Below are 25,555 nucleotides of genomic sequence, written 5' to 3'. Positions count from 1 at the left end.
TCTTTTGGTTTTCATTTGCATGGAACATCTTTTTTCATTCCTTCACTGTCAGTCTATGTATGTACTTACACCTGAAGTGAGTCTCTTATGACATCATATAGATGAGTCTTGGTTTTTTAATCCATTCAGCAACTCCATCCTTCAGTTGGAGTGTTCAGATTCGCCAGGAATTTGGTTGGGGAATTGTCTACAGCCTTCCCACCCTGAATGCATCCATCTCATCTGATCTCAGATGCTAAGCAGGGTCAGGCCTGGTTAGTACTTGGATGGAAGACCACCTGGGAATACTCGGTGCTGTAGGCTTAAAAGTGCTGAGCTCTTGGGAGGACTCTGTGGCCTTGGTTTGGAGGCAAGAGTCAACAGGCATCATGGACAAATCTAAAACCTTTTATAGTTATTTAACAGTCATCTTATTCCTAATATATTTCTAATGTATTTGTCTACTTAATCTCATTTTTGTTTTAGTTTTGAAAAAGTATCAGGCTGTGATGGATTGGGAGCGGAAAATATTGGTCCTTGACCAGATAGGTTGCGAGCTACTGACCTAGAACACGTATCTAAGAAATGAAGTTCACTTGAGCAAGCACAATCTGATTGCAGCCCAACTACTTCTTTACCGGGGGAGAAAGAGACAGGCAATATGGCTGCGTACACTTATTACCCGATTCACTCCTAGGTATTACTGGGCCTGCGTGATACCAGCGATTCCATTGTGGCAATTACTCTTCACAGCCTGGCAGTGTTGGTCTCTCTACTTGGACCAGAGGTGGTTGTGGGAGGAGAAAGAACCAAGGTCTTCAAATGCACTGCCCCAAGTTTTACTAAAACTATGGACCTTTCCCCAGAAGGTAAGAATGATTAAACGGCCTAGTGTGTTGTTGTTTTAATTTATTAGATTTTAAACATTATACAGATAATGCAGATAGATTGTATTCAAATGATACATAAGGAAAAAGTTAATAATTTCCTTCCCCCAGCTCCTTGTGGGGCATCTAAGGTAACCAGTTTTAATGGCTTAGTGGGAATTTTCACCCTTTTTTCTAAGCCCACAAAGACACACAAATGTATGTTTACACACACACGTAGGATTTTTTAAAAAAAGAAAATATGCACAGTTCTACAACTTGATTTTTTTCATGTAGCAGCTTATCAGGGACCTGTCTCTAGGTCAGTACATAACTGCCTAATTTTGTTTTGTTTTTTGACAGCTGCCTAATATTTCATTGAATATAATTCATTCAGTGATTTCCCTATTGATGGCTATTGCACTCATTTCTGGATTTCTGAGTCAGAGAATATATTGAATAGTTAAAATTTTAATAGTGTCAGTTTCCAAAAAGGTTGTAGCAGCTCTTAACACCACCAGATGTTTAAGTTCTTTTGATTTTAATGGCCTATTAGGTGACAAGCTCTTGATTTTTAGGTACTTCAGGAAATCAAGAGGAAAAAAATACCCTTATTTCTGGTATGTTCCCATTGGATGTTACATGGAAGTAGCAGTAATTTCTGATCTTTGTAGGCTATAAAAGTCAAGAATAAGAATTTCTTATCAACAGTGTCGTTGCATCTTTGCTCCTTTGTATAACCCTGAAGGATGACGACGTGTCACGAAGCTCTGGATCTCTGCTCTGGTTCTCAGTCATAGTGAGTAGATAGCATGGAAACAGTTATTAGTAGAGAGGAGCTGTCAGATAGACTGTTCTCTGGTTCTGATGCCAGGAGAATTTGTAGAGCAATACTGACGTCCTGACGTTTTGAAGAGAGTTCAGTTCTTCCTTGGTGCTAATGAAATCAGTGTCAGTGTGGCTCCAGGGAGCTTCAAGAGGGCGATGGAGAAGCTGTCGCCTCCTCTTCAGCCATGAAATGTCCATATACCAAACTGAGTGAGGTGTGTTGTTACCAGTTTTTCTTTTAGCAGAGCATACAAAGAGCAGATGAAAGATTTATTTATATTTCATCCCAGAGGAATTTCTGGCAGGAGGAGAGGGTATGTATAATTTTGAGATAAGGCTTAGGGGTCAGTCTCTGGGGGCAGCTTTACATGTTGAATTAGCAAAAGTCCCCACTCTGAACATCTTTTTTATTTATTGGATGGAGTTTTCTGGTTCTAGACATTACAGCAGATAAGTTTTTACTAAAATAGATTTTCCTGAAAACTTTGAAACTAATCCCACTGACTTGCCATGTTAGGCTTTTCATCCAAGATGGCTGGGAGCCCTGGTGGCAGCCTACATTCCAAGTTTATAGAAAAGAGAGGCCCTTCTTCTACAGGACATGGGGGACTGCTGGGAAAGGGGCGTGTGTAAAAGAGGTACTCTTAGACTTTATCTTTTTGCTTCTCTTTTACAGTTTACCTGCATGGTCAGACTTAAGAATAAGGGCTAAGATGGAGGTTAGTGAAAAGTGTACCTAAGGGAAATAAGTCTGCATGAACAAGAGTTAGGGAGGACAATTTAGAGAAGGGGACATTTTGTAAGAAAAATTAGTAGGACTTCAGCAGGGAGGAGAGTGGCAGAAATAAGCAAGAGGGTGGAGAGTTTCTAGAGGTCAGACTGCGCTGAGGAGGGGGGCTGCGGCCTGTGATGAGTTAGCCCAGGCCATCCCCCTCACCCTCACTTTTCTAAGGCAGAGGAAGTATTCAGCCAGAAATTTTGCTAGAATCCTTTTGAGCAATACCCACTCTTGAGTATGAACTTTCTGATAAGCTGTTAGAGACAACATTTTCTTAAAACATTTTCCTTTTCCCAGTTGGGCACTAAATGTCTGTAACAAAGGTTTACCATTTTAAACATTTTAAGTGTACAATCTTCGGGCATTAAGTACATTCACATTGGTGAGTTTGTACTCTTTATTCTTAAAAGGAAAGTAAGTAGAATCAAGTATGATTTTAAATAACCACGAAGATGTTTTTAAAGGCTGTCAACTTTTATAACTAGGTATCCTAAAGGTTTTGTTTTCTGTCTATTTCAACTGCTTACCTATGCTTGAAACCTTTCTGTGCCATTACCACCATGTGGACACAGCCTGTTCTTAAATGCCTCTAGGACAGGCAGTCCCTTCCTTAGTAACTGTTTCTTCAAATATTTGGAGGTGCTCTCTTTCTGCAACTTATCTTTTATCTGTGTTAAATATACCCTTTTCCCCTAACCATTGCTCACCTAACATGTGATAGGAAAAGAAGCAATTTACTACCCCTTTCATTTTTTTGGAGTTTTTATTTATCTTCAGATTCTCCCACGCACGTCGTCTGCAGCCAGCGCAGTCAGATCTCGCCCGTCTTGAAGAACCCCTCCTCTAGCATATTCCCTAAATGTTTTTCTGGCAACATGCCCATCACCAGCAAGAAGCACATACAGCGAGATTACTGCAGTACTCTTTTACAGACAGGTAGATTCATTAAATTTATATAGTTGTTCCACTGCTTGGGTGAATGTTTTCCTGAGTAATAAGTTTAAATTTTGAACCTTAAGGGCACTTTGGGAATATTGAGACTGATTTTTCTTATTATTTGTGATTATGTAGTCAGCTTGGGTCTGTCTTTTTTCCCTGGACTACAGGGTATATACCTGTCTTTTCTTCATAACTGGTGAAGACGTTGCTTGAATTCTTTTTTGCACCAGATACTTTACTTTGGGACTTCTTCCAAATTGTATCAAAGAATGATAGTTCTGGAAGATGTTAATAGGTGTGCTATGAAAGAGGAGTTCTGTGGTTACATAAGTTTGGGGAATTGAGCACAGAATCAGACCACACTGCACAAGACTTCAGTGACTTGACTACACTTAAGAAAATCTGTTTAAAATGAGGATATGTTGGGTGAGGCAAACTTACTTGAGCGCACAACACTTTTTCAGGCTGTACGTAATTAACATCTCAAGGGTAACATTGCCTGGCTTAGAACATTTTTATCTTTGTTTATAGACAGTTATGCCAATAAACAGTATGTCTGAATATTTAGTAAAGGATTAGATGCTCCAGTTAGTTGTTGCTTGGGATGCTTCCATCAAATTACGATTTAAGTATTTGTTTAACTTACATCACACCTTTGTTGATTTATGTTCTGCTGGGATATCTCATACTTCAGTGTACATGGATATTTCCAAGGAATTGGATCTATACATTTCTGTAGTGTTAACTTTCTCCTAAATATATTGCTTGTTCTTAAAACCAACGTTTTATGAGAATAATTCTTGTACTTACCCCCACAGGCGATCAGTTTTCTCAGCCTATTAAATTTCCCATCAACGGAATCTCAGATGTGAAAATCACCTCAGGAGACAGTGAAAAGTTCCCGTCGAGTTCTAAAAAGTCTGAGGAGTGGCCTGACTGGAGCGAGCCTGAGGAGAAACCTGTCGACACAGAGGTTTGCCCTGCAGACCCCCATGCTGCTGCCAGGTCCCCACTCACCGACTTGAATGCAGAGGCGGCGGCTTGGGATGACTTTGAGCCCAGCAGCGTAGATACTGAAATAAACCCAGGAGGTGGAATCACGGCTGCAAGACCTGTTACCTCAGGGGAGCAAAAGGCCACTCCTACTTTGCGTCCACTCACTGAAGAGGCCAAGCCTTTGAAATCAAGCCTACCCCAAAAGACCAGTCTTGCACGAAGCAGGGATGACCCAGACCAAACCAAGCCACCAAAAGTGTCGTCACAAGAAAGGCGCCTTAAGGTTCCATCAGAACTTGGTTTAGGAGAGGAGTTTACCATACAGGTGAAAAAGAAGCCAGTAAAAGACCCAGAGTTGGATTGGTTTGCTGATATGATCCCAGAAATTAAGCCTTCAGCTGCTATTCTTATTTTACCTGAACTGAGGACAGAAGCAGTAGCTCCCAACAAGGATAATGTCTCATCAGTGATGCACTTTTCCTCAAAATTTGCTGCAGCAGAAATTACTGAGGTGAGGATTATTAAATTGTGCTACTAGTTTATGTGTTTCCCTCACAGGTAGCAGCTGCACTATCCCATTGATAACAAACATGCTGTTTTCCCAGTGAGAGAAAAGACTGATGTCCACAATTGGATAACATGATCAAGCATAAAATGAATAAGAGCAGTTCCTATAAATGGCATCTTTCGTTCCCTAGAAAAATGTAGCAGTGCTTGGGCTAGTAAATGGGCCACTTATTACAATAATAATCTTTTTGTCTGGAAAAGGTATTAAACCAAGAATGTGCTGTCATCAAGCTGATTTTATTGGCTTATATGGTCCTTGGAACGTTATTTTCCAATACTGTGGTTTTGTAATTCTGGAACCAAAGTAATTCTACTTTTCAGCTTCCTGTTACAGTAAGTTATATTACTTAGTACAAGGAAATGTATTCTGGCATCAAAAGACACGCGTTGCACCCCTTTTAAATTCCTGATCTTTCAAATCTGAACATGATTTGTTTCAGCAGGTTGCCCTTGGCTTGCTTTCTCTTGTTGCAGGGAGAGTCTGCAGGCTGGGGAGAAGACAGCGATCTGAACTGGGAAGACAATAACTGGTGACAACGGGTGTGAGTTAATCTTTAGGAAAATGGATTCCTTTTTTAAAAAATCAAATACCTCAAAAGCAGGCTCTGCAGACAAGAAAACCCCAAAGCATCCTGTTTTTCTCATACCAGGAGCTCTTTTTCCAGTCAGTGCCAGTCAGTGCCAATGGAAGTGTGAGACCTGGCGTGCTGGCGGGGAGCCCTGGGCAGTGCAGAGGTTCACAGCCCTTCTCAGAGGAAGAGGCTGTGTGTCTGACTGAGGCCAGTTTCTGTGAAGAGCAAGTGGCTGTGGAAAGGTTGACCTTACTGCTTTTTTCCAGAACAATTCTGGAAGTAAAGAAAATAACTATAAAAACTCAAGCTGATTAGCTTAATTTTGTGCTATTTCTTTGTCAGAAGAGTAAGCTCTATTATGAAATCAACTTACTGAAAAAATTTTAGCTATAAAGTATATAAATGATTTTAAATTGCTAAGGTTTCCTTAGGCAGCTTATTTGTTTGTTTACAGATGTACTGAGTGAGTTACCGACTGTTCCTGTATTATTACCTTGTACCAAAGCTCTTCATGAGATATATCCCCCATCATCCTGTTCTCTAAATGTCCAATAAAGACTATTTTAACTAGAATCAACTTTAGAAAAGTTTTGTGTTAGAAAATGTACAGACATGTAATTACATCAATATTTTCATCTGTAGGTGAAATGAACTGTAGGATGACAAAAAAATCATCGAACTCTACCTAGTGATATGGTCCAGTCCATTCAGTTTTCACCCTAGAATACATGATGTTTTAGCTTATCAATCTTTTCTTGGAGTGTCTCCATTTTCGTCAGAAGCCAGTCTGGAGGAGGAGACTTTTGGAGTAATAACTCGATTGCCTCCAAGGCCGCTGTTGCTGCTTGCAGTGCTGACCTGTACTCTTCTTCCAAGGGGAACTCGTGACGGGCTCTTTTTGCAGAAGGCTGGCAAATGAGAAAAACAAGTAGTGCCATGATACCCATCCCAAAATGGTAAAAATAAAGAACTTTCCTTTTGGACTAAAGTAAAGCTTATAAGGATAAATTCTAAACCTGTAAAGTTTTATATGAAAATTTTATTCTAGTTATTGGTTCACAAGGGCAGAAGGGCACCCTCCCCCTGCAAGCGTCTGGAGAGAGATGTGAAGGCATTTTTGGTTTGTCACAGGGATTCAGGCTGCTACTACCATTAAGGCTCAAGGTTGAAGGAAACTAAGTGCTGCCTTGTCCAGTAACTTCCAGTGAGTATTCTTTAGCCATATAATCTGTCCTTACAAAAAAGCCCCAAATATGAATTTTCTAAATGCCTGCTGTTTTTCTTCTTAATGCTGAGCTTACAATGATGCTTTCGGAGCCAGTTGAGTAAACTGCCAGGGTTTCTAACATCACCGCACCAGGAAGGGGAGGGAGGATTGGGGCCGAGACAGTTTTTATAATCCCTGTCTTCCTAAGGAAGGTCATAACGTGTAAAATTCTTGAGGGCTTATTTATACTACTGATATATTTAACTTTACAGATGTAAGGCATAAAAGTTCACATGTCTTAAAAACAAGTTAGTTTTTTTTTAATGAGAACTGTAACTTAAATTTACCATTATGAATTACAGTTTCAAATATACTATTACTGCTCAAAACAATTTTGAATATCCTTAGAGGTATCAGATTTCTGCCTTTTAATAGGTAGATGTGATTTCTAGACAGCGCCAAAAACTCTTAGGCTGATTTGATGAATGAGGCAAAGGATCAAAGTAAACATTCTGGAAGGTAAGTTAACTGGTTTTCTTCTGTGGTTCAGAAACTACTGCATTTGTAGCGTCACTGGTAAGAAGACATAACTTTCTCAAAGGTTACTACAAATAATTGACAGTTATGTTAAAAGAGTGTATTTTGTATGATGTTTAAAACTTTTTTTGTAGTCCCTCCTCTGTTCTATGTGTTGATAACCTTTCAGGAAGAAGAAATGTGATTTTTAAAAGAGTAGCTACCATAAAACAATTTTACATGTCTAGATCTATTTATTTTGATATTCAGTATGAGGCCAAGAACCATGCTAGTTTCTGTTTTACCAGTAAGCAATAAGGTAGAATTTCTTTTTTTTTTTTTTTTTTTTTTTTGCGGTACATGGGCCTCTCACTGTTGTGGCCTCTCCCGTTGCGGAGCACAGGCCCCGGACACGCAGGCTCAGCGGCCATGGCTCACGGGCCCAGCCGCTCCGCGGCATGTGGGATCCTCCCGGACCGGGGCACAAACCCGTGTGCCCTGCATCGGCAGGCGGACTCTCAACCACTGCGCCACCAGGGAGGCCCAATAAGGTAGAATTTCTTATTAAAGCTTGATCCACACTGAAAAGCAGTCCATACCTGTACAGATGACTTCTTTGCTTCTTCTACAGTAACTTTAGCAAAGGGCTCCCAGAAGGTACCTTTTTCCTGTTTGACACGTTCCACTCTGGCAGCTGCAGTTTCGTCTACAAACCCCGTCTGCCAGAGACCATGAAAAACCAAGCAAACATCAACATTAGCATTCTCTGCTCAATATTAAAATGGTGCGATATTCAGAAGGTGAAAAGGCCTGCGTGTTTAAGTGCCGGATGTTAAACTGTTCTGGTTTAGCCTGTGAACTAAGCAAATTTTAGAAGCTGGAGTCATCTGTAAATGTATCCTCAGTGTAATTTGGGTAAAATTATTCTACAGTGTTCTCCTTCCCTACAGAAAAATGATAGTCTGCTAGCCTTTACTGAATAGGGTGAGAAATTGTTAAAAGCAACATGTGCACACACTTACTTACCATCCAGCTTATATGTAATATATGCATATATAAAAATAATAAGAGACACAGCCCAGTTCAATAATGAGATTATATTAAAAAATTAAGTACTTAAGTATAATTCACTTTCTCCTAGCATTCTAAATTTGTGGCTTAACTGTTCTATGAGTGCTTCAATTAACCTTTAACTTACACCCTACCACTATCTCCATATAAGTTTCAAAGCATGCACAAATATGGGAGCCATATGATTCAGCAGTTGGGTCACTATTTGGAAAAGCCATGACTAAATTACAGTAGTGAACATGATCCTCACAGGCCTACGGTTCTACATGTGAATCTAATTATGATGAGGAATGGGTGAGGGGTCCTCATTCTTCATCTCACTGCCTGAATGATCAATGCAACAGTATCCCAAACTACAGGCAGAGCGACTCCAAGGTGTTTTATTTCTGACTTGTAATGAGGTCCCAACTGCTTAATAATAATGTGGGTCACCACTGTGTTAAGCACTGTGAAAAACTGGAGCTAACAAAGATATTCAACTTGGTTATAAAAAAAAAAAAAAGTAACATGATAAAGAAAAAAATATGTGCCACTACTATTTTGATTCTATATAAATAAAATACCTTCTCCAGAAAAGATACAACTTTCTTCTTTGTTTCTTCAGAACTGAGACATTGTGGAACTATCTCTTCATGATTTGTTCCCTATTAAAAGATTTGACAAAACTAATTTCAATATATTTCAACAACTTGCAAAGACAAGTACATGAGTCTTAAGAGCTACCTTAATTAAAAATGCATTTTAAAAGAAAATACTCAGTGCCAGAGGATACTCAAAAGATAATAAGCTCATAGTTACTTCAGGATGCCTTAGGATAATTAATACAATATTCTGCACAAGTGTGGAGCTGTAAGCTGTAATGACTTCTGCCCAGTCATCCCAACATCTCTGGGCCCCCTTATGGCCACAGGCACGCTGCACTACAGTGGGTAAAAGTAACCCAAGGGCAGGGTCACCTTCTGTACAGAACCAAGCTAACAGGTCTGTGTTCATCAAACTCTAGCTAGCCCCTGTGACAGGTGGAGACGAAATGTATTCTTAATCGACCCCAAAATAGTGTCTTAGTACACCTGGTCTGAATGCCTGTTCTGATTGTTACTACTCATAGGACCTTAGGAAAGTCACCTCACTTCTCTGGGCCTCATTTTTAGGTCCTGTAAAATAGATGACTGGTAATATATCCTCCAGCAGAAAATTTTATGACTGAGATACAAAAGCAGCTCAATAAATGGTTTTGGAATGTTTTGGAATATCTGAGATACTAAATTATTTTAGAGGTCACTGTGATACACTGGCCGTCTAATTACCTCAGCAAACTGAGTAAACGCCTCCAAGGAATGTTGTTCTAGTAGCCAATTCCTGTCAGCTAGCAGTAAGGCAAAAACAGAAGATAGGTGGGGCAGAATTTTGTCCTAAAAAGAAAACCAAACCTTATTAAATAGAGGAAAACCTCAGCAGAGTACACTGATTATTCTAACGTCAAATTTCCATAATTCTGTCCCAGTGAACACGTGTTAAAACAGGTTAAATCATGTCACTCTTTTGCTCACATCCTTCCAGTAGCTTCCCGTTTCCCTCAGAGTAAAAACCAAGGTCCTCACCGCAGCCTGCAAAGCCCTACTGCCTCTGCATTAGCTCTCCTGTCAGGCGTGCTCCCGTCTCGGGGACTTCCACTTCCTATTTCCCCTGCTCTGGAAATGCTTTCCCCAGATCCCGGCTTGGCTTGCTCTCTCAGCTTCAGGTTTTACCCACATGTCACCGTGGTGAGGACTCCAGTGATGAAGTTCGATTTAAGACTCTGGCCTCCCCAACATACACATTCTTTCTTCCCCTTCCCTGCTTTATTTCTCTCCGTAGCACTCACCACCATTTAGTACACTACATATATCCCCACTTTGTCTGTTGCCTCACAACAGGCTGAGAGTGAGTATTTATTAGTTTCATTCATTACTGAACCCCCAGTGATTAAAATAGTGCCTGACACATAGCAAGAACTCAGTTTTTTCTTGAATGAATAAATGAATCAATTTCATCATGTGGTTTCAAATGCCTCTCATATGCTGATGAATCCCCAAAATTTCTTCACACCTTAACTTCACTCCTGGGAATGTGTAAGGTAATGTCTGCTAATGAAACATTTGTTCCATAGGTTCTGGGCCCATTAGGCTCAGTAGTTACGCACTAATGAAGCAGCATTTTTGAATACATTCTTTTTATGCTAAAAAGAAGATAGCTCAAATCCAAGTATCTTTGAATACTTTGTCCAGAGAGTTGAAAAGAAGCTGGCGAGTACACACTTATCTCATGAGACACCTTACGTGATGAAAACAAATGGTATGGTATTGTTTACCTGTGAACAAGAGAGCCCTTTAGAAACTAACCAGTTCAATTTTTGGTTTCAAAGGTTTTAATCAACATGTACTGAGATAATGTCCATCCATCATGTTTTTGCTCAAGTTAACGTAAGAAGTCCTCATCACTGAACTCTTTATAGTATAATATCTCCCGTGGAGGTGGGAAAAAAAGGTCAACTGTCTAGAATTGTTGTTTTGACCACAGACAGTAATAAGGAAGAAAAAACTCAATTTAGGAGGAAGACCTCCTTTTGCTGTGAAGCATGTCTTAAAGTTCAGTAGAAGTGTATTGCCAGGCCTTTACAGTTTCATAAATAAATATCCATTTGTCAACTCTATGTATACTTTGCAACATTTTCAAAAATATCGTCTTAAAAAACAAACAGGCTGCCTTTCAGGGATATAAAACCAAGAGAATAGTGTTTATAAATCACCCCATTTCCTCATTATACACCATTCCCTAGAAGACATAATAAATATGTTTTCCTTCCTCAGGAACTTTGTGTGCTAGAGCCCGACTAGAATAAATCTCACACCATAGCCAACCCTATAAATTATTTGTATGTCAACATATATTTTTCTAAAAGTAAATAAAATGAGTTCTATTTTGACAGTCACCCTCTCTTCACAAAATATATTTTTCCCCCAATTTTCTTTGTCAACAATCCACAGAATTTCAGAAATTAAAGCCTGAAAATCCATCAGTAATTCTTAGAGATTTTGTTAACATGGGAACAAAAGAATTAAGAGTATTACCTGGATGGCTTGAGGTATAAAAAGTTTTCCCAGGGAAGACAGAAAATCAAGAACTGCCAAACGAACATGGTCAGGAGGCTCTGATTTGAGTAGTGAGGTCTGCAAAGTTATTACCTAAAGGCACAAAGACCAAAGAACAGTTATAAATGAAAACAAATGCTTTGTAGAGCCATGACTAAGATTTTGATGGGCATGTAGGAGGGGAAACAAAACCAAACCCAGGACAGTCGAACATTCCGCAAAGCCTACACTTCACAGGTGGAATTTGAATAAAACAAAATGACTGAGTCCGTTATTACCACATCAGTCCTACCAACCACTGTAAAAAAATGAAAAATCCATATGTTTCTGAAAAATGATATACCAGTGCTCTTCTTTTAAATCTTCAAAAATTATTTTGTATTTTAAATTCTAGAGAGAGAAGTTCATTATTTAAAACATGGGTTGGCCAACTTTCTGTAAAGGGCCAGATGGTAAATATTTTAGGCTTTGCAGGCAACACATGTTGCCTGTTACATATATATACATACACACACACACAAATTTTTTTAACCTTTAAAAATGTAAAAATCATCCTTAGCACTTGTGCTGAAAACAGAAGGGCAGAATCTAGCCAGGAGGCCACAGTTTGCCAACCCTTGGTTTAAAGGAGCACTGAGCTAGTCTATAAAGGAGGCAGTATCTAAATGAACAATTTACTTATGTTGAAATTTTAAAATGTTATTTGGAGTTTTTGAAGGTAGGCAAAATTATTTACATCAAAACAATCACTATTTAATTTTTCAAAAAAATATTAGAATCTTCAGAATCAACATAATTTGAGTCAACTCTTTTACTATATTCTCATTCTCTGTAATTACACGTAATGGTAATTTAAAATATACCTAATTAGTAAACATTTGTTAGTGCTAAGTTCTTCATGTGCACAACCAGAGCTACTAAAAGCGAAGTGTTGCTAGTCTCACTCTGCAATATGCTGTGACAGGGTATTACTACTTCTGTCATCCTCCTAAATAGGAAAGGTTAGCTTTACCTCGGGACAGTGTTTGTTTCTTAAGTGACTGTAAGCTGAAGCCACTCTTGAATTTGGGGATCAAGTCTGTCCAGTACGGACTCATTCCAAAGCCTCAAATCACTTCAGGTAAGATGAAGGCCTTCTCCGTTTTTCCCTCTCTCCGTCGCTTAGAACCTCCAAAACGAGGCATACCTGAGGCAACACCACATGGATCCCCCAGTGACCCCTGTTCTGCCACGCAAGCTGGGGGCCAGAGAGAAAATTCAGTAGTGCTCCTCCTCACTCATTTTATTTCTTCAAAGAAACAATGAGGATTATCCTTAACTCCAAGGTGGTTATATTCCACACTCCCACAGCTGCTGGCATGCCTTTGAAAATGCTATGAATGCAGGGTTCAAACGTAAACTATGACTCCTAACCTCAGGGATTTTTCCTGAGCAGTTAACAGCAACAATGAAAAAGGTCTGACTACTCAGCATCAAGGAGATAGAGAAGAACAGATAACTTGCTCACTATTCTTACCTGACTTATCAGCTGAGGATCTAGAGTTTGAATGAAAAATCCCAGCAGTGGAAGTAAAAGGCAGAGTGTCTGTTGAACATAAGGTTGACCTGTTACCTTAAATAAGAAGCACAAAATAATTTTGGTGAAAATTTTCAATTACATGAGAATAGCAACCTTTGCATTTATTACATATGCTAAGCACTTTATTACCTTATAACTTATTCCTTATAACTGATAGGTATTATCACTTTAATAAGAAAAAGGGGCAGAAAGGTTAAATAATTTGCTCTAGATCACAGAGCTAGGAAAAAGCAGAGCCATGTTTCAAACCAAGATTTAACTCAGATGGGGATCTAACTACTTTTATCTGTCACTGAAAAAGTTTGCTTATTCCTTAGTCTTCTTAAAATTCAATTTCTCCTCTCCATAATTGTTGTTTCTATCATGATACTGTAAGCTATATCACCAAGAGAGGTCCTCAGTGAATATTTATTGAATGATTTGTAAGGATCAGAGAAAAGTACTCATTGCAGTCAAAATGCTGCAGTAGTGAAATCTGACCTTATACATAAACTTTAATGATAAAACATCATCTGCAAAACCATTTCTATTATTTCCCAAGTGTGAATGTTGCCTTCAGCTTCCATTGACCGGGACAACCAGAGGTCACACATTTATTTCAACTTAAATGCCATATTTAGATATTTAACTAAATACGATTTCTAAACTACAATGATCTGTGGAACATACATCATTCTAATTCTAGCCTGGTCATCACTTGGCTTTCTGGCTTTTCTGGAAAAGAGTAATACAAATTAGCCACATCCATTTACTTGCCCCTTCCACCTTTAAGCCACATCACTCTCTATTGCCCAAAAGATTTTATAAAAAGACCCTGGAATAACAAACAAGCTCTACCAACCAAAGACAGAAGAAAACAATAGAAGAGATTTTTTTAAAAAATAGGATCAAACTGGTCTTGAAAATAGTTAGCTAGAACATCACTTTCACTTCAGTAGGTTCTAGTTTTACTAATATAATTCTATCACACTTTTTTTTAATTAATTAATTTTTGTCTGTGTTGGGTCTTCGTTTCTGTGCGAGGGCTTTCTCCAGTTGCGGCGAGCGGGGGCCACTCATTGCAGTACGCCGGCCTCTCACTGTTGTGGCCTCTCCCATTGCGGAGCACAGGCTCCGGACGCACAGGCTCAGTAGTTGTGGCTCACGGGCCTAGCCGCTCCGCGGCACGTGTGATCTCCCGGGACCGGGGCACGAACCCGTGTCCCCTGCATTGGCAGGCGGATTCTTAACCCCTGCGCCACCAGGGAAGCCCTATCACACTCTTAAATACAACTGGCTGAAAGAGTACAAGTAGGTATTTTAAGTTCTAATCGCAAGTTCTACCAAGAACCTAAAGAAATTACATACATTTTACTGTACAGGGAAATTTCAGTATTATTCTTTTTTCAATATTTTATTTGTTCTTCAGGGAAATGATTAGTTGTTTTCCTTACCAGTTTAATGTTTAAAAGAGCCCAAAGCTGACTCCCAACTTCCTTAACTGCAGTTTGCTGTCCCATATCCAGAGCTTCACTAGCAGAATTACATACAGCAAGCAGAGCAGAGAGCACTGTGTTCTAAAGGGGAGACAGGGAAAGGACCTGAGTTTAGATACCAGTCTAAAGGAGATGGAACCCAATTACCTGGAGGTTTTGAGTTACTTACAACTCTTCATAAAAACCCATGTAGAATTATATTTCTAAGACCCAAAACTATCTCTTCAGCGATTTCTTTAATATATGTATATTTTGCTAAAACTAATTTTCCTTATACACAGAAACATTTGCTTCATTTTTCTAAACAAAGAAACTTTTTTTCCTTTTAGGTTGAAAATTTAACAAAATGGAAACACCATCATATTTTAATAGGTTTGATACAAATGGCCAGTATGGTCAAGCTAATTTATAATCTTCATCAACTAAAAATTTTATTTTTTTATATTATGTACTTAGCAGTCTTTTAAAGTTACCAGATTATTGTTGCTGTTTTATAAACTTTAAAATTTTTCAGCAACACTGCATTCAATAAACAAATATAGTACTTAAGTACACTGTCTAGAATTTGAAACTAAAGACAATTTTCCCTGGATTCGCTCTTATCTATATATCACATCTCTCTCTGACTGGCCAGGAATGGGGTTGGTTTGGGCGTGGTAACAATCAGTAACCTTGCCTTTCATCCATTATACGTCAACAACCACACTTAATTTTATGTAATTACCATACAGCTTTTATGATTTACTTATTTCCTCTTACAAATAAGCATGTTAAATGACCTGCTGAACTAAAGTTTTGGTCATAGAGCAAAGATCTGCTGAATTTTAGAAAATAGGTGCTTTTATTTTATCTAATACAAAAGACTTTTTGTCTTTACTATAGAAATCTGTGCACAATAACTGCAAAACCTGAACAAGTTCACCTACTCCTAACTAGGGTAATTAATAGTTTTCCCAAAATAAAGGCACATAAAAATTTATATTTCCTTTCAATGTATGTAAATATTTTCAATTATCTTGATGATTATGGTCAAGTGCCATTATGTAACAGAGTATCAGAACATTTACACTCAGTATAGAAATATAAGTCCTGAGAAAACCCTGAACTCATAATTTAAAACTGCAAATAGGTCCTCATCCCCTTGAATGCCCTGTATTCATCCTTGCTTGATGCTTCTCTACTTATCACAAACTGATATATATATATTATGAATATATATATTTATTACTTCTCTGTCCACAGCTAAGCTAGAATGTAAGTCCATGAAAGCAGGAATTTTTGTTTGTTTTGTTCCCTGATATATCTCCAATGCCTAAGAGCTTGGCACATATGAGCATTCAAAATATGAATGAATGAATCAAAGAATGAGCAAATAAACACTTAACTCATGTACTATATTCAGTTTTTTAAATTGTATTTTTCTTTACTTACAGATGAATTTCTTTTTTATTCCATTATTTTAAGAGGGAGCATTCTAAATAGAAAGGTACATAAAAGCTCTGAAGATGTTTGCATAAAATGAGGGCTGTACATCAAATAGAAGAATCATGTCCGCCTAATCCAGAGATATGTCAGCAAAAATACTACAAATAATTTCATAATGTGTTTCATGTTGTTCCAATGTGTGTTGAGCTACAGACACTCTTCCCCCCTAACATTTACATCAATCAAGATAATAGTAGTTTCTCAAAGACTTTTACAATGTAGAAATCTGAACCTCTTGCTAGATTCTAACCTGAGGGCACAAACTGTCTTTTTAACAATACATCCCCAGTAACTGAGCTTAATAACAGCTACTGAATGAACCAAGGCTATCAAAATTATCTTACCAGAGACTCAAGTTCTCCCAACGTGCGACTGCTGCTTAGCCACTTCCTGCACTGTGCAGTGCCTGATCTGCTGACCTCAAGTGCAGTTTGTTTCCTAAGCTCAGCAGGTAATGCCTGAAAGGAAATACATTGCCACAGAAGCAGATTTTCTGCTTCTTTTGGAGAAAATTTCTGGATAAACTCCACCTGAAACAAATTGTTAAAGAAACAAAAGTAACATAAAACAGTCCAGTGAATGGATACACCAAAGCTAAGTATTAGCTTCCATATTTAATATTTTTAAGAAGTTCTGAACTGAATAGCAGTATCACAGGTACCAGACCAAGGTAGCTTAAATGAACACACATTTTAGGGCTTCCCTGGTGGCGCAGTGGTTGAGAGTCCGCCTGCCGATGCAGGGGACGCGGGTTCGTGCCCCGGTCCGGGAAGATCTCACATGTCGCGGAGCGGCTGGGCCCATGAGCCATGGCTGCTGAGCCTGCGCGTCCAGAGCCTGTGCTCTGCAACGGGAGAGGCCACAGCAGTGAGAGGCCCGCGTACCGCAAAAAAAAAAAAAAAAAGAACACACATTTTAGCCGTTACTCTTATTGTTGCTGCATTTGTTCCCAAATTGAAAAACACAGGTTAAGTGGAGCACGATATAAATGCATTAAGAAATGTTAAATAATGTATTTCATTATTAGTCACATCAGCTATTTTACATTCTCCTACCCAATAATTCTATTTTTTCCTAAGAATTTTTATACTCATCACCTTGCACAGCTCAGTCAAAAGTAATATTCCAAAATATGCCAATGAGATTGATTTAGCCAACTTTTGTGGCTTACTACTCAGCTGATTATCATAGAGAACTTAAAGAAGCAAAGGTCATAGGTTCAGTTTTCCAATGGGCTAACCGCCAGCTCTGTTCTACTTTAGACAACATATGAAACTCATTCACAAGTGTTCAGGATAGTATGGTTGGCAAATCCATTCTACCACTGAAATAATTCAAAGTGCTTGCCAGGTTAATAGGAAAGCAGTACTGTTTTAAAACGTGTTGTCAACAGACTAGATAAAAATGGAAAACAAAAGTTCTAAAAAAAAAGTTAAAATATTCAATTAGTTTCTGGTGGAAAAACAGCAAAAACTGGTGCACTTACTAATTTAGGTATTCTCTAACTAGGAATATTAATGTAGTTTTTTAGAAGAATAATTCAATTTACAACCAAAATCTACTTGTTGAGTGAAATTTTTCCTACATCAAAAATGAAAAAAAAACCCACTATATTAAATTTGACTGAGAAACTCTTCTATGTTAAATATTACATTTATATTTGAATTTTATTTTGTTTAGAGAAAATATTTAGCTGTCAAAACAAGGGAAAAATCATGTGGCTATCTTTTGGGATAGCTGATAAAGCCAGAAAAATGGATCCCTTCATGAGCTATGTGTCTATTATAATAAGCAGCTTTATTCATGAAACCAAACTGCACCAGGAAAGCCAAGAGAATTGTGCCAACTAATAAACATCTGTTCAAACAAGACCTTTCTTTATAATAATGAAGTCCAGTGAGTGACTGAGTTCCCTTCCCAAAATAGAACTATAAATAATAACATCCTGGACAATATTAAAGGGTAGGTGTTGCCAAGATTTGTTACATACAAAGCCTGATTGATTGATTTACTATTCTGAGTTTGAAAACCTTGGCCTCAACACAATTTCCAAGATTTAAAACTGCGAGTGCTAACAGTTTACAAGGAATGAAGCATAAGGGGATGATGCGCAGAGCATTATGACTTCCCTCCTTAACACTAAGAGAAAAGATACACCAGTGGACTTAAAATGCAAATATATAAAGTAATCTTTCCTTTACATAAATATGGTAGAACAACTAGTGTGCTTAAATCAGGCATATTATATCCTTTCCCCTCAGGTAACCTCCTGGGGCTTTTCCTTGTTTCTCTAAAACAGGAATATTGTTAATTTTACACACTAAAAGAGCAATAGGATATGCAATTACTCCCCATATTGAAACAGTGGATACATCTTAATCACCTTATATACTTGCATTCCACCCCCCAAATTATTATCTATCACAGACACCATACTTTTTAAAGTAAAACACCACTATACTGAGATTAACTATTTTCATTTATGTTAATGCTGCATCATAGATCCAAAATCTGGGTTTTTATTTCACTATCTAAAAAGACACCATCATGTATGCAAAAGAATTGAATAATTATTTCCAGCTTCACTGCCTGCCCCTCCTTTTCCCCTAGCGTGTGCTCTCTCACCTTTGCTCTCTATTCCTGCCCACTCCCTCCCAGTTCACCCTTCCTTTAGCATGAATCTCAAATGCCACCATCTCCAACAGCTTCGCCATTCCTACCTGTTCCCACACCACACGTCCCCAATAAACACCCAACAAAACCTGATTTGCACCTCAGTCTTGACACTCATCACGTACTACCTTTTATTATGAGTTTTTATAAATTTAATTTCTACTAGGTTATATGTTCCTTGAGATGTCATGATATAGTGCAGTGGAGTCCAAGTTTTTTATTTTAAGCAACAAAACACTATTAAAAATTTGTGAGCAAGCTTTGTATGTCTAAATAAAAGCAGATTTCCTAGGGTAAAAGGGAGTAAGGAGGCAGAATCAACAGCCCACAAACAGAGGAGGCCCCTGAAGTAGCTGCAGGAAGACTGAAAAGAATACTGGAGCTGTGGAAAGAGCACAGATGTGCGAGCAAGACAGATCTGATCTGAATCCCAGCTCAGTCATTTATTATGTTTGAGTTTGGGGTAGTTCTTTAATTTCCCTGAGTTATTATTTCTTCATCTGTAAAATGGACATAATATCATCTATCCCACAAGGCTGATGTAAGGACTAAAAGAATTGAAGTGCCTAGTACAAAGCCTGGTCCATATTTCAGTCTCAAAAAATACAGGTTTCCTCCCTGCCTAATTTAAGAAGAGGGATCAAGTCTTAAGAGAAAAGGAAAAAGAGCTGAGCATGACAGAAGAACTAACACTTGTTAAATGCTCACTTGATGTATAATATATATACATTCTCTATCTCCTCCAGTTTCACAACTGCCATCTGAGTAATAGTATTTCAATTTTAGGATTAACTAACTCTCCCAAGGACTCTCAGAACAGGGATTCAAATTCAGGTTTGTCCCTTAATTTTTAGTACAGTAACGACCACAGCAGGAAAAATCAGTATTTGATAACTGAAGGAAAAAATTTAAAGTAACCCCTCATTTATCTATAACCTACATATCTGATAGCTGCAATTATTTGGAAAAATTTAGAAAACTGAGAAGTTTGTAAGAGATCTGTAAACATAGAGTTTATCTATAACAAAGCTTCTAGAACTCAGGGCTAATTCATTCTGAGTTGTATTATCCTAAAAATTAAAATTTCACAACCCTGGGAAAAGGATCTTATTCCCATTTTGTAAGTGAGAAAATTGAGGATCTCTTCCAGACCCCACTTCTTCAGGAAGGGCCTCCCAGTTAACAGGGCTTCTAGGAAGAACAGTGTACTGGAAACCAGGAGTAAGACATTTGATAGAGGAGAGAAAGGTATTAAAATTCTAAGAGATCTGGAGCAGACAACTCTTGAGTTCTGGAGGGAAGAACAGCAACCCTAACATGTTTTCTAGAGGGCTGTGAGGTGGGCCTGGTATGCTTTTTGCCTTGGAGACACCGGTAACTAAGAGAGCTAGGAGGTCAGCGTGGTTCCTCTGGTGCCTGGCCAACCTCTCTCAGGCAGGAAAGCAGGCATGGGCTTGGGATAAACACTCTAGTCAAAAATAACTCCCAGCATTTATTGAGCATCCTCTAAGCCTGGTACTATGCTAAGTGTTTTGTATATATTATCTCTAAAGTCCTTACAAAGTATTTCAAAATGGTTACACATATCTGTCACTTTGTAGACAGGGAAACGGTTTCAGATGGGATGACTTGCCAAGGCACCAAGGCCTGTAACCCCCTTCACTAACCCAGTGTTTCCCCAGCTTGTATCCATGTCAGAATCATGTAGGAATTTAATAATAACAATAACAACAACAAGTTAATGAGCCTCACCTCACAGCCACTACTCTATACCCACTCCATTCACAGGTTTAGGTCCCGGAACCTGTATTTTTTAAAAAGCTCCCATAGGAGATCCAAACTGACTAGTCCAAGGGACTATGCAAGGCTACACAGGTTCCTGTAACTGTAGAATCTCCTGTCACAGCAGAGTTTGTTTTCCTCACAGTAGCAAACAACTAAGGCTCATCATACTTTGTTTTCCCCAAAAAGTTCAACTTATTTACTTAAAAAAAAAAGGTATCATTATCATTAAGAGCATAATTAATATTCTAGTTCTTCAAAATAAGTTAAAAGGGGCAGAGGCTATAGAACCACTTCATTTCAAGTATCTTAAATTGATGAGAAACAAGGAGAAGGAAGACAGAATTACCAACAGAATGATTATCTGTAACTTGCAGCAAAGACATTAGTAAGGACTCTTTCCTTGACCAAACTTAAGTCAGGCTTTTCTTAGCCCTCCTCTCAAGTAGCCTTTGACCTCCAGCTTGTGTCCATCTTTTTTGGGCCTGCATCATCCAGTTTTAGCAAGAATCCTGCTAAGTCAATTTAGAAAAAATCCCTCACCCTTGGTATCTCATCATCCTGGTCTGTGTTCAGCAAGAATCCTGTCAAGCCAGAATCACCCCGACTCCTGATGCTTCTTCTTAGTAATTTTTATCCACTGACCCCCACCCTGCTCCTTGATTACAGATCCGCACTAATTTATGCTGTATTCAGAAATAAGCCCAGTTCTACACTGAAGTCTCTTTGCTCCTATTGCAACAGCTCCGAATAAAATCTGTTTTTGTCACTTTAACTACTGTATAGCTCTGGCTTTTCTTTAACATCAAAATCTAAACACATCTAAAAGCAATAACCAAAGCAATGAAGACATTAAAAATTTATGTTCAGATCATGTCAGCATTTAAAGGTAGAACAAATGGGGGTCAAAAAGCCTTCCAAAGTATCTGGATCCAATTCTCCTCGGGTGCTCAAAGACAGTGACACAGATGGGATCCTTGCCTGCTGGGGTGGGGTCATGAAGAAGAAGAGGCGCCTCAATAGTACTGATAGGCTGGTGAGCTGATGACATTCTCCAGGGCAAGATTTTATCTGGGAAAGGCAGGAGAGAGAGGAGAGATTGACTGACTTAAAATCATAGCTTTTACAAGCTTTTATATGCCAAAATAGTAACAGCAGCTCTTTCTGGGAAATAACCTGGGTAATTTTAATTTTTAATTTGGAGCTTTTCTTTAATTTTTTCCCTTCCATGAACCTAGATTACTTTTATAATGAGAAAACAATTTTGATATTACTTAAAAACAATACTTTGGAATTTCTATTTCTAATTACCATTTTGATTATAACTTGATATGTTAATTCCCCTGCTCAAAGATAATTCATGGAATTTTTTTAGATCTAAGCACAGAAGTGCAGAGGTAAATCTCTGTAAGATGGAAGCTTCATTAAAAGATTTTATAAATTCCTATCATAATGTACTAGGAGAGCTTTTATTTAAAGTAGATATAATACACAAAACATAAAAATCACTCTTTGTTTTGTGCAAGATGTGTTGAGGATTTAGTAAAGTAGGTAAGTGCTCCAGACCATTAGCCATGGAGATACAGATGTCAGGCTGTCTGGTTATCATACACCTCACTGGATTTAGTCTACAATATCCTTATAAGGTAAACCAAGAAATATATGACACAGTGACTCTACTAAAAGACAAAAGACACATGGACCCACATAAGATCTTTATCAAAGGCCAGGGACAAAAAAAAACAAAACAAATAGGTCATGACCATCTTATACGGAACATAAACATCTTGGAATTTAAAAGCAAAAAAAGACCAACATTGAAAAGATTAACATAAGTTGTCATTAAATAGTTTTCTCTTTGTATCCATTCACAAAGCATCACTTCTTTTTTTCTTTAAATTTTTACTGGAGTATAGTTGCTTTACATTGTTGTGTTAGTTTCTACTGTACAGCAAAGTGATTCAGCTATATGTATATCCTGTCTTTTTTGGATTTCCTTCCCATTTAGGTCACCGCAAAGCACTGAGTAGGGTTCCCTGTGCTATACAGTAGGTTCTCATTAGTTACCTATTTTAAACATAGTATCAAGTGTATATATATCAATCCCCATCTCCCAATTCATCCCCCCACCTCTTGGTATCCATACGTTTGTTCTCTACGTCTGTGTTTTTACTTCTGCACAAAGCATTACTTCTTTTTCCAAAAGGCATCGATCACTATCACATTTAGTCCCTCTCAGAAAGAGATGCAACAAAATCAAGAGTCAGATTTTCTAAGTTATTTCAGAGAGGGAGGTTGGGGCGGGGGAGAGAGAGAAAGGTGGGAGGAGACAGTAAGAAGAACTCTTGGTCATCAACATTAAAGCTAACTAACTCCTATTTTCTACTTTACATTCAATTTTAAATTTATCCTCAATCAACCTAGTCTTTCTTTCCCAGATCAATGAAACTCCATAAAATTTTGAAAATATGAGACAATTTCCCCAGTGTTACACTCTTTCTCGTACATCTTTCTCAAAGCATCAGCATTAATGAAGGGCAAAGAAACTGTCAAAAGAATTTAGCTACCATGCTATTTCTCCTTTTGATATTCACTTTAAGATATCATATCCCCAAAGGAAGTGCAAAGAAAGTGGGTGCTTTAGGCCTTATAATTCTACTCACCAGATGAGCCACTATGGTGACATGGTGGGCACAGAGTTCAGCAGTCCCATATCTGTGATTTAAAGAGAAAGCAATCTTCATACAATTATTTATACAATTATTCAGAAAAGCAAGGAGATGACTTCCATAAAGCACTAAATATTCTAAACTGCAGTTATTCCATGGCCAAGGAATATCATAATATACAAAACTACCTAAGCAATAGGTTCTATTGACTTGAACCAAAGAAAGGAAAGAGGGAATTCAGTCTCTAATTTAGTGCTATGATATGAAATCAAACCATTTTGGGGGGCTGTTAAAGGATTATCAAGACAGAATTTTTCTATAAACTTACAAGTATGAAGTCATTTACTGTCAATCACTACTGTAAATCAATCCAAACCCTAAAAAAAGTAAGTACGTTGTACCGAGCAAGGAAGCTCCATGCGTCCATAGCTAGCAAAGAGGTGATCATGTTAGCACTAAGCACAGCATTCAACAGAGCAGTGTCCTAATGAAAAACAAAAAGCTACGATAAATTATCATTAATATTACATTTCTCAAAATAAAACAACAAAATACTATCACAATCCAAAAAACAACAGATCCTCAGTAGGAAAGCTCTACTTTCTAGTATCTGAAAGAACCTATGTTGCCATTCCCTCAACATTTATTGAGCACTTACTACATGTTAAGCATTGTGCTGGGCTACAGAGATTCAAAAGTGGTTTTCAATGTGGTACCTCAATCACAAGGCTCCACAGAAATTCTCTATGTAGGCTGAAATTTTGAAAACAATATATACAATACACACGCCTATACTTTCGTTTCTGCCTTAAACCATTCAAATACGATATTTAATATGTGCTGAATATTATTCATTGTATAATATCTTAAATGATACTGATCCTTAAGTAAATTCTAATAATGTTTTTCCTAAAATTTTATCAACATCTTTTCTAATCCAATTACACTAAAAAAAAAATCCACGTTAAGCCTAGGATCTATCTATAGGAGACCTGGTACTACATACCATTTACTTCTTTTTTTTTTATGAAACTGAATTAGGTGAAATCCTACCCATTTTTCCTCTTCTCACACTGTCTTTCCATACCTTCCCACCCAAAATGTTTCCTCAAATATTTTAGCTAAATATTACATCTGAATACTGTAGGACTCTAGGATTACCATTTCCTAGGAGCCAGCTGAATTAAAGGGTAAAATGTGCAAGCTGAGGGAATGACATTCAAAAATAAATACACATTTACTACCCCACACTTTCTTCTATATCTGAATCACAATTTCAATGAAAAGAAAGCAAAAGTGTAATCTCGGCTTAGCCCAGCAAGTAACAAACTTACCAGTTCAGGGAACAGTGAGGGATGAAGGGAAGCAATAAATGTACACAGATGAACACAAACATGCTGGTATAAGGTGATAGCAACCTCAGTGTGCCCTTTACTCTTTACTTCCTGTAAATGAACAGGCAGAGACAGTTCACCAGAACACTGCTCAAAACTGGAGAAAATGGCTTTGAGTAGAGACACCCTGCAGGGAAATTGAGAACATTGAACCCAAGATTATTAACATTTAACAATTAGCAGGTGTAATAATATGACATACAGAGGTTTATCTTAGTTAGCAAAGCCAAATGTCTCAAGATGTATATATCAACAGTTTCCAATATGTGTGAATATGTATCCGTAAAAATAAAATATAGTTAGGAAAATCCCTTAAAGGAGAAGAATTTTCATATATATCTTCTATCATTTACCAAGTGTTTAATCATAATACAGAACTATACAAAGTCTAAGACAAAATTCATCAATGGAACTTGAAACTTAAATAGCTAAGCTAGGTATCATATATAAAATAGAAACTAGGTATTATCATTCAGATAGGGAGGGGTTATTTTAGGATTTAAATGATTTAAGAATTCTTTATAGAGGATTTAAATAACAAATTAAAAATAGGCAAACTATAATAGGTAAAGAAGACAAAGCCTGAGTATAAGGTACACAGGAATCACCAGTCTGACAGGAGCAAGGTATATGTGTAGAAAATGAGTGACATGATAAGGAGCAAAAGTAGATGATGAAAACAGAATGGGTGGGTTTTAACTGCAAAGCTGGGGAGCTGGGATATTATGCTTTAGTAACTGAGCAGGAGAATAGGAAGCTCAGAGCTGGGGTGTAAGGAGACTAACTGGTAGTGGTACACAGGATGCCACTAAAGGATAGGACAAAAAACTAGAGTACAACAATAACCCAGGAGGTAAGAAACTAGAGCCTGGTGTTGGCAAGGAAGAGGAATACAAGTGAAATTTCCCAGGAAATAACTTATAGTGTCTAAGCACTCTATTTAACAGAGCTCATTTTTAAATGTTACTAACTACATCTAGTCTGCTACACTCAATGTTTATAACACTATTAGCAATACCTTCTAAAAGAGTGAACAAAATTAAATTAT

General features: G+C 37.8%; 2 protein-coding genes across 3 annotated transcripts in view; one reads left to right on the top strand and one right to left on the bottom strand.

Moving 5' to 3' along the window:
• SCYL3 (SCY1 like pseudokinase 3) overlaps positions 1-6,098 on the top strand; it is a 40,071-nt gene extending 33,973 nt beyond the window's left edge. The window contains exons 11-14 of one of the 2 annotated variants that reach the window (XM_081224622.1): positions 677-848; positions 3,229-3,387; positions 4,209-4,897; positions 5,428-6,098. In XM_081224622.1, coding sequence (XP_081080748.1) covers positions 677-848; positions 3,229-3,387; positions 4,209-4,897; positions 5,428-5,487 — 1,080 coding nt within the window. In that variant the 3' untranslated portion in view covers positions 5,488-6,098. The remainder of the gene's footprint in view (positions 1-676; positions 849-3,228; positions 3,388-4,208; positions 4,898-5,427) is intronic. The other variant, XM_081224623.1, reaches the window with a different exon arrangement.
• A 2-nt stretch (positions 6,099-6,100) lies between these two features.
• FIRRM (FIGNL1 interacting regulator of recombination and mitosis) overlaps positions 6,101-25,555 on the bottom strand; it is a 52,129-nt gene continuing 32,674 nt past the window's right edge. The window contains exons 13-24 of the mRNA XM_081224619.1: positions 24,448-24,634; positions 23,515-23,597; positions 23,108-23,159; positions 21,426-21,515; positions 16,334-16,519; positions 14,463-14,585; positions 12,967-13,062; positions 11,430-11,543; positions 9,627-9,731; positions 8,883-8,963; positions 7,848-7,967; positions 6,101-6,433 (exon numbers count right to left, since the gene is read on the bottom strand). Coding sequence (XP_081080745.1) covers positions 6,245-6,433; positions 7,848-7,967; positions 8,883-8,963; positions 9,627-9,731; positions 11,430-11,543; positions 12,967-13,062; positions 14,463-14,585; positions 16,334-16,519; positions 21,426-21,515; positions 23,108-23,159; positions 23,515-23,597; positions 24,448-24,634 — 1,426 coding nt within the window. The 3' untranslated portion in view covers positions 6,101-6,244. The remainder of the gene's footprint in view (positions 6,434-7,847; positions 7,968-8,882; positions 8,964-9,626; positions 9,732-11,429; positions 11,544-12,966; positions 13,063-14,462; positions 14,586-16,333; positions 16,520-21,425; positions 21,516-23,107; positions 23,160-23,514; positions 23,598-24,447; positions 24,635-25,555) is intronic.

This window comes from Mesoplodon bidens, assembly GCF_964165515.1.
Source record: "Mesoplodon bidens genome assembly, chromosome: 2".
Lineage (NCBI taxonomy): Eukaryota > Metazoa > Chordata > Mammalia > Artiodactyla > Ziphiidae > Mesoplodon > Mesoplodon bidens.
The sequence above is the reverse complement of the archived record's forward strand: the minus strand, read 5'-3'. Positions and strand labels throughout refer to the sequence as shown.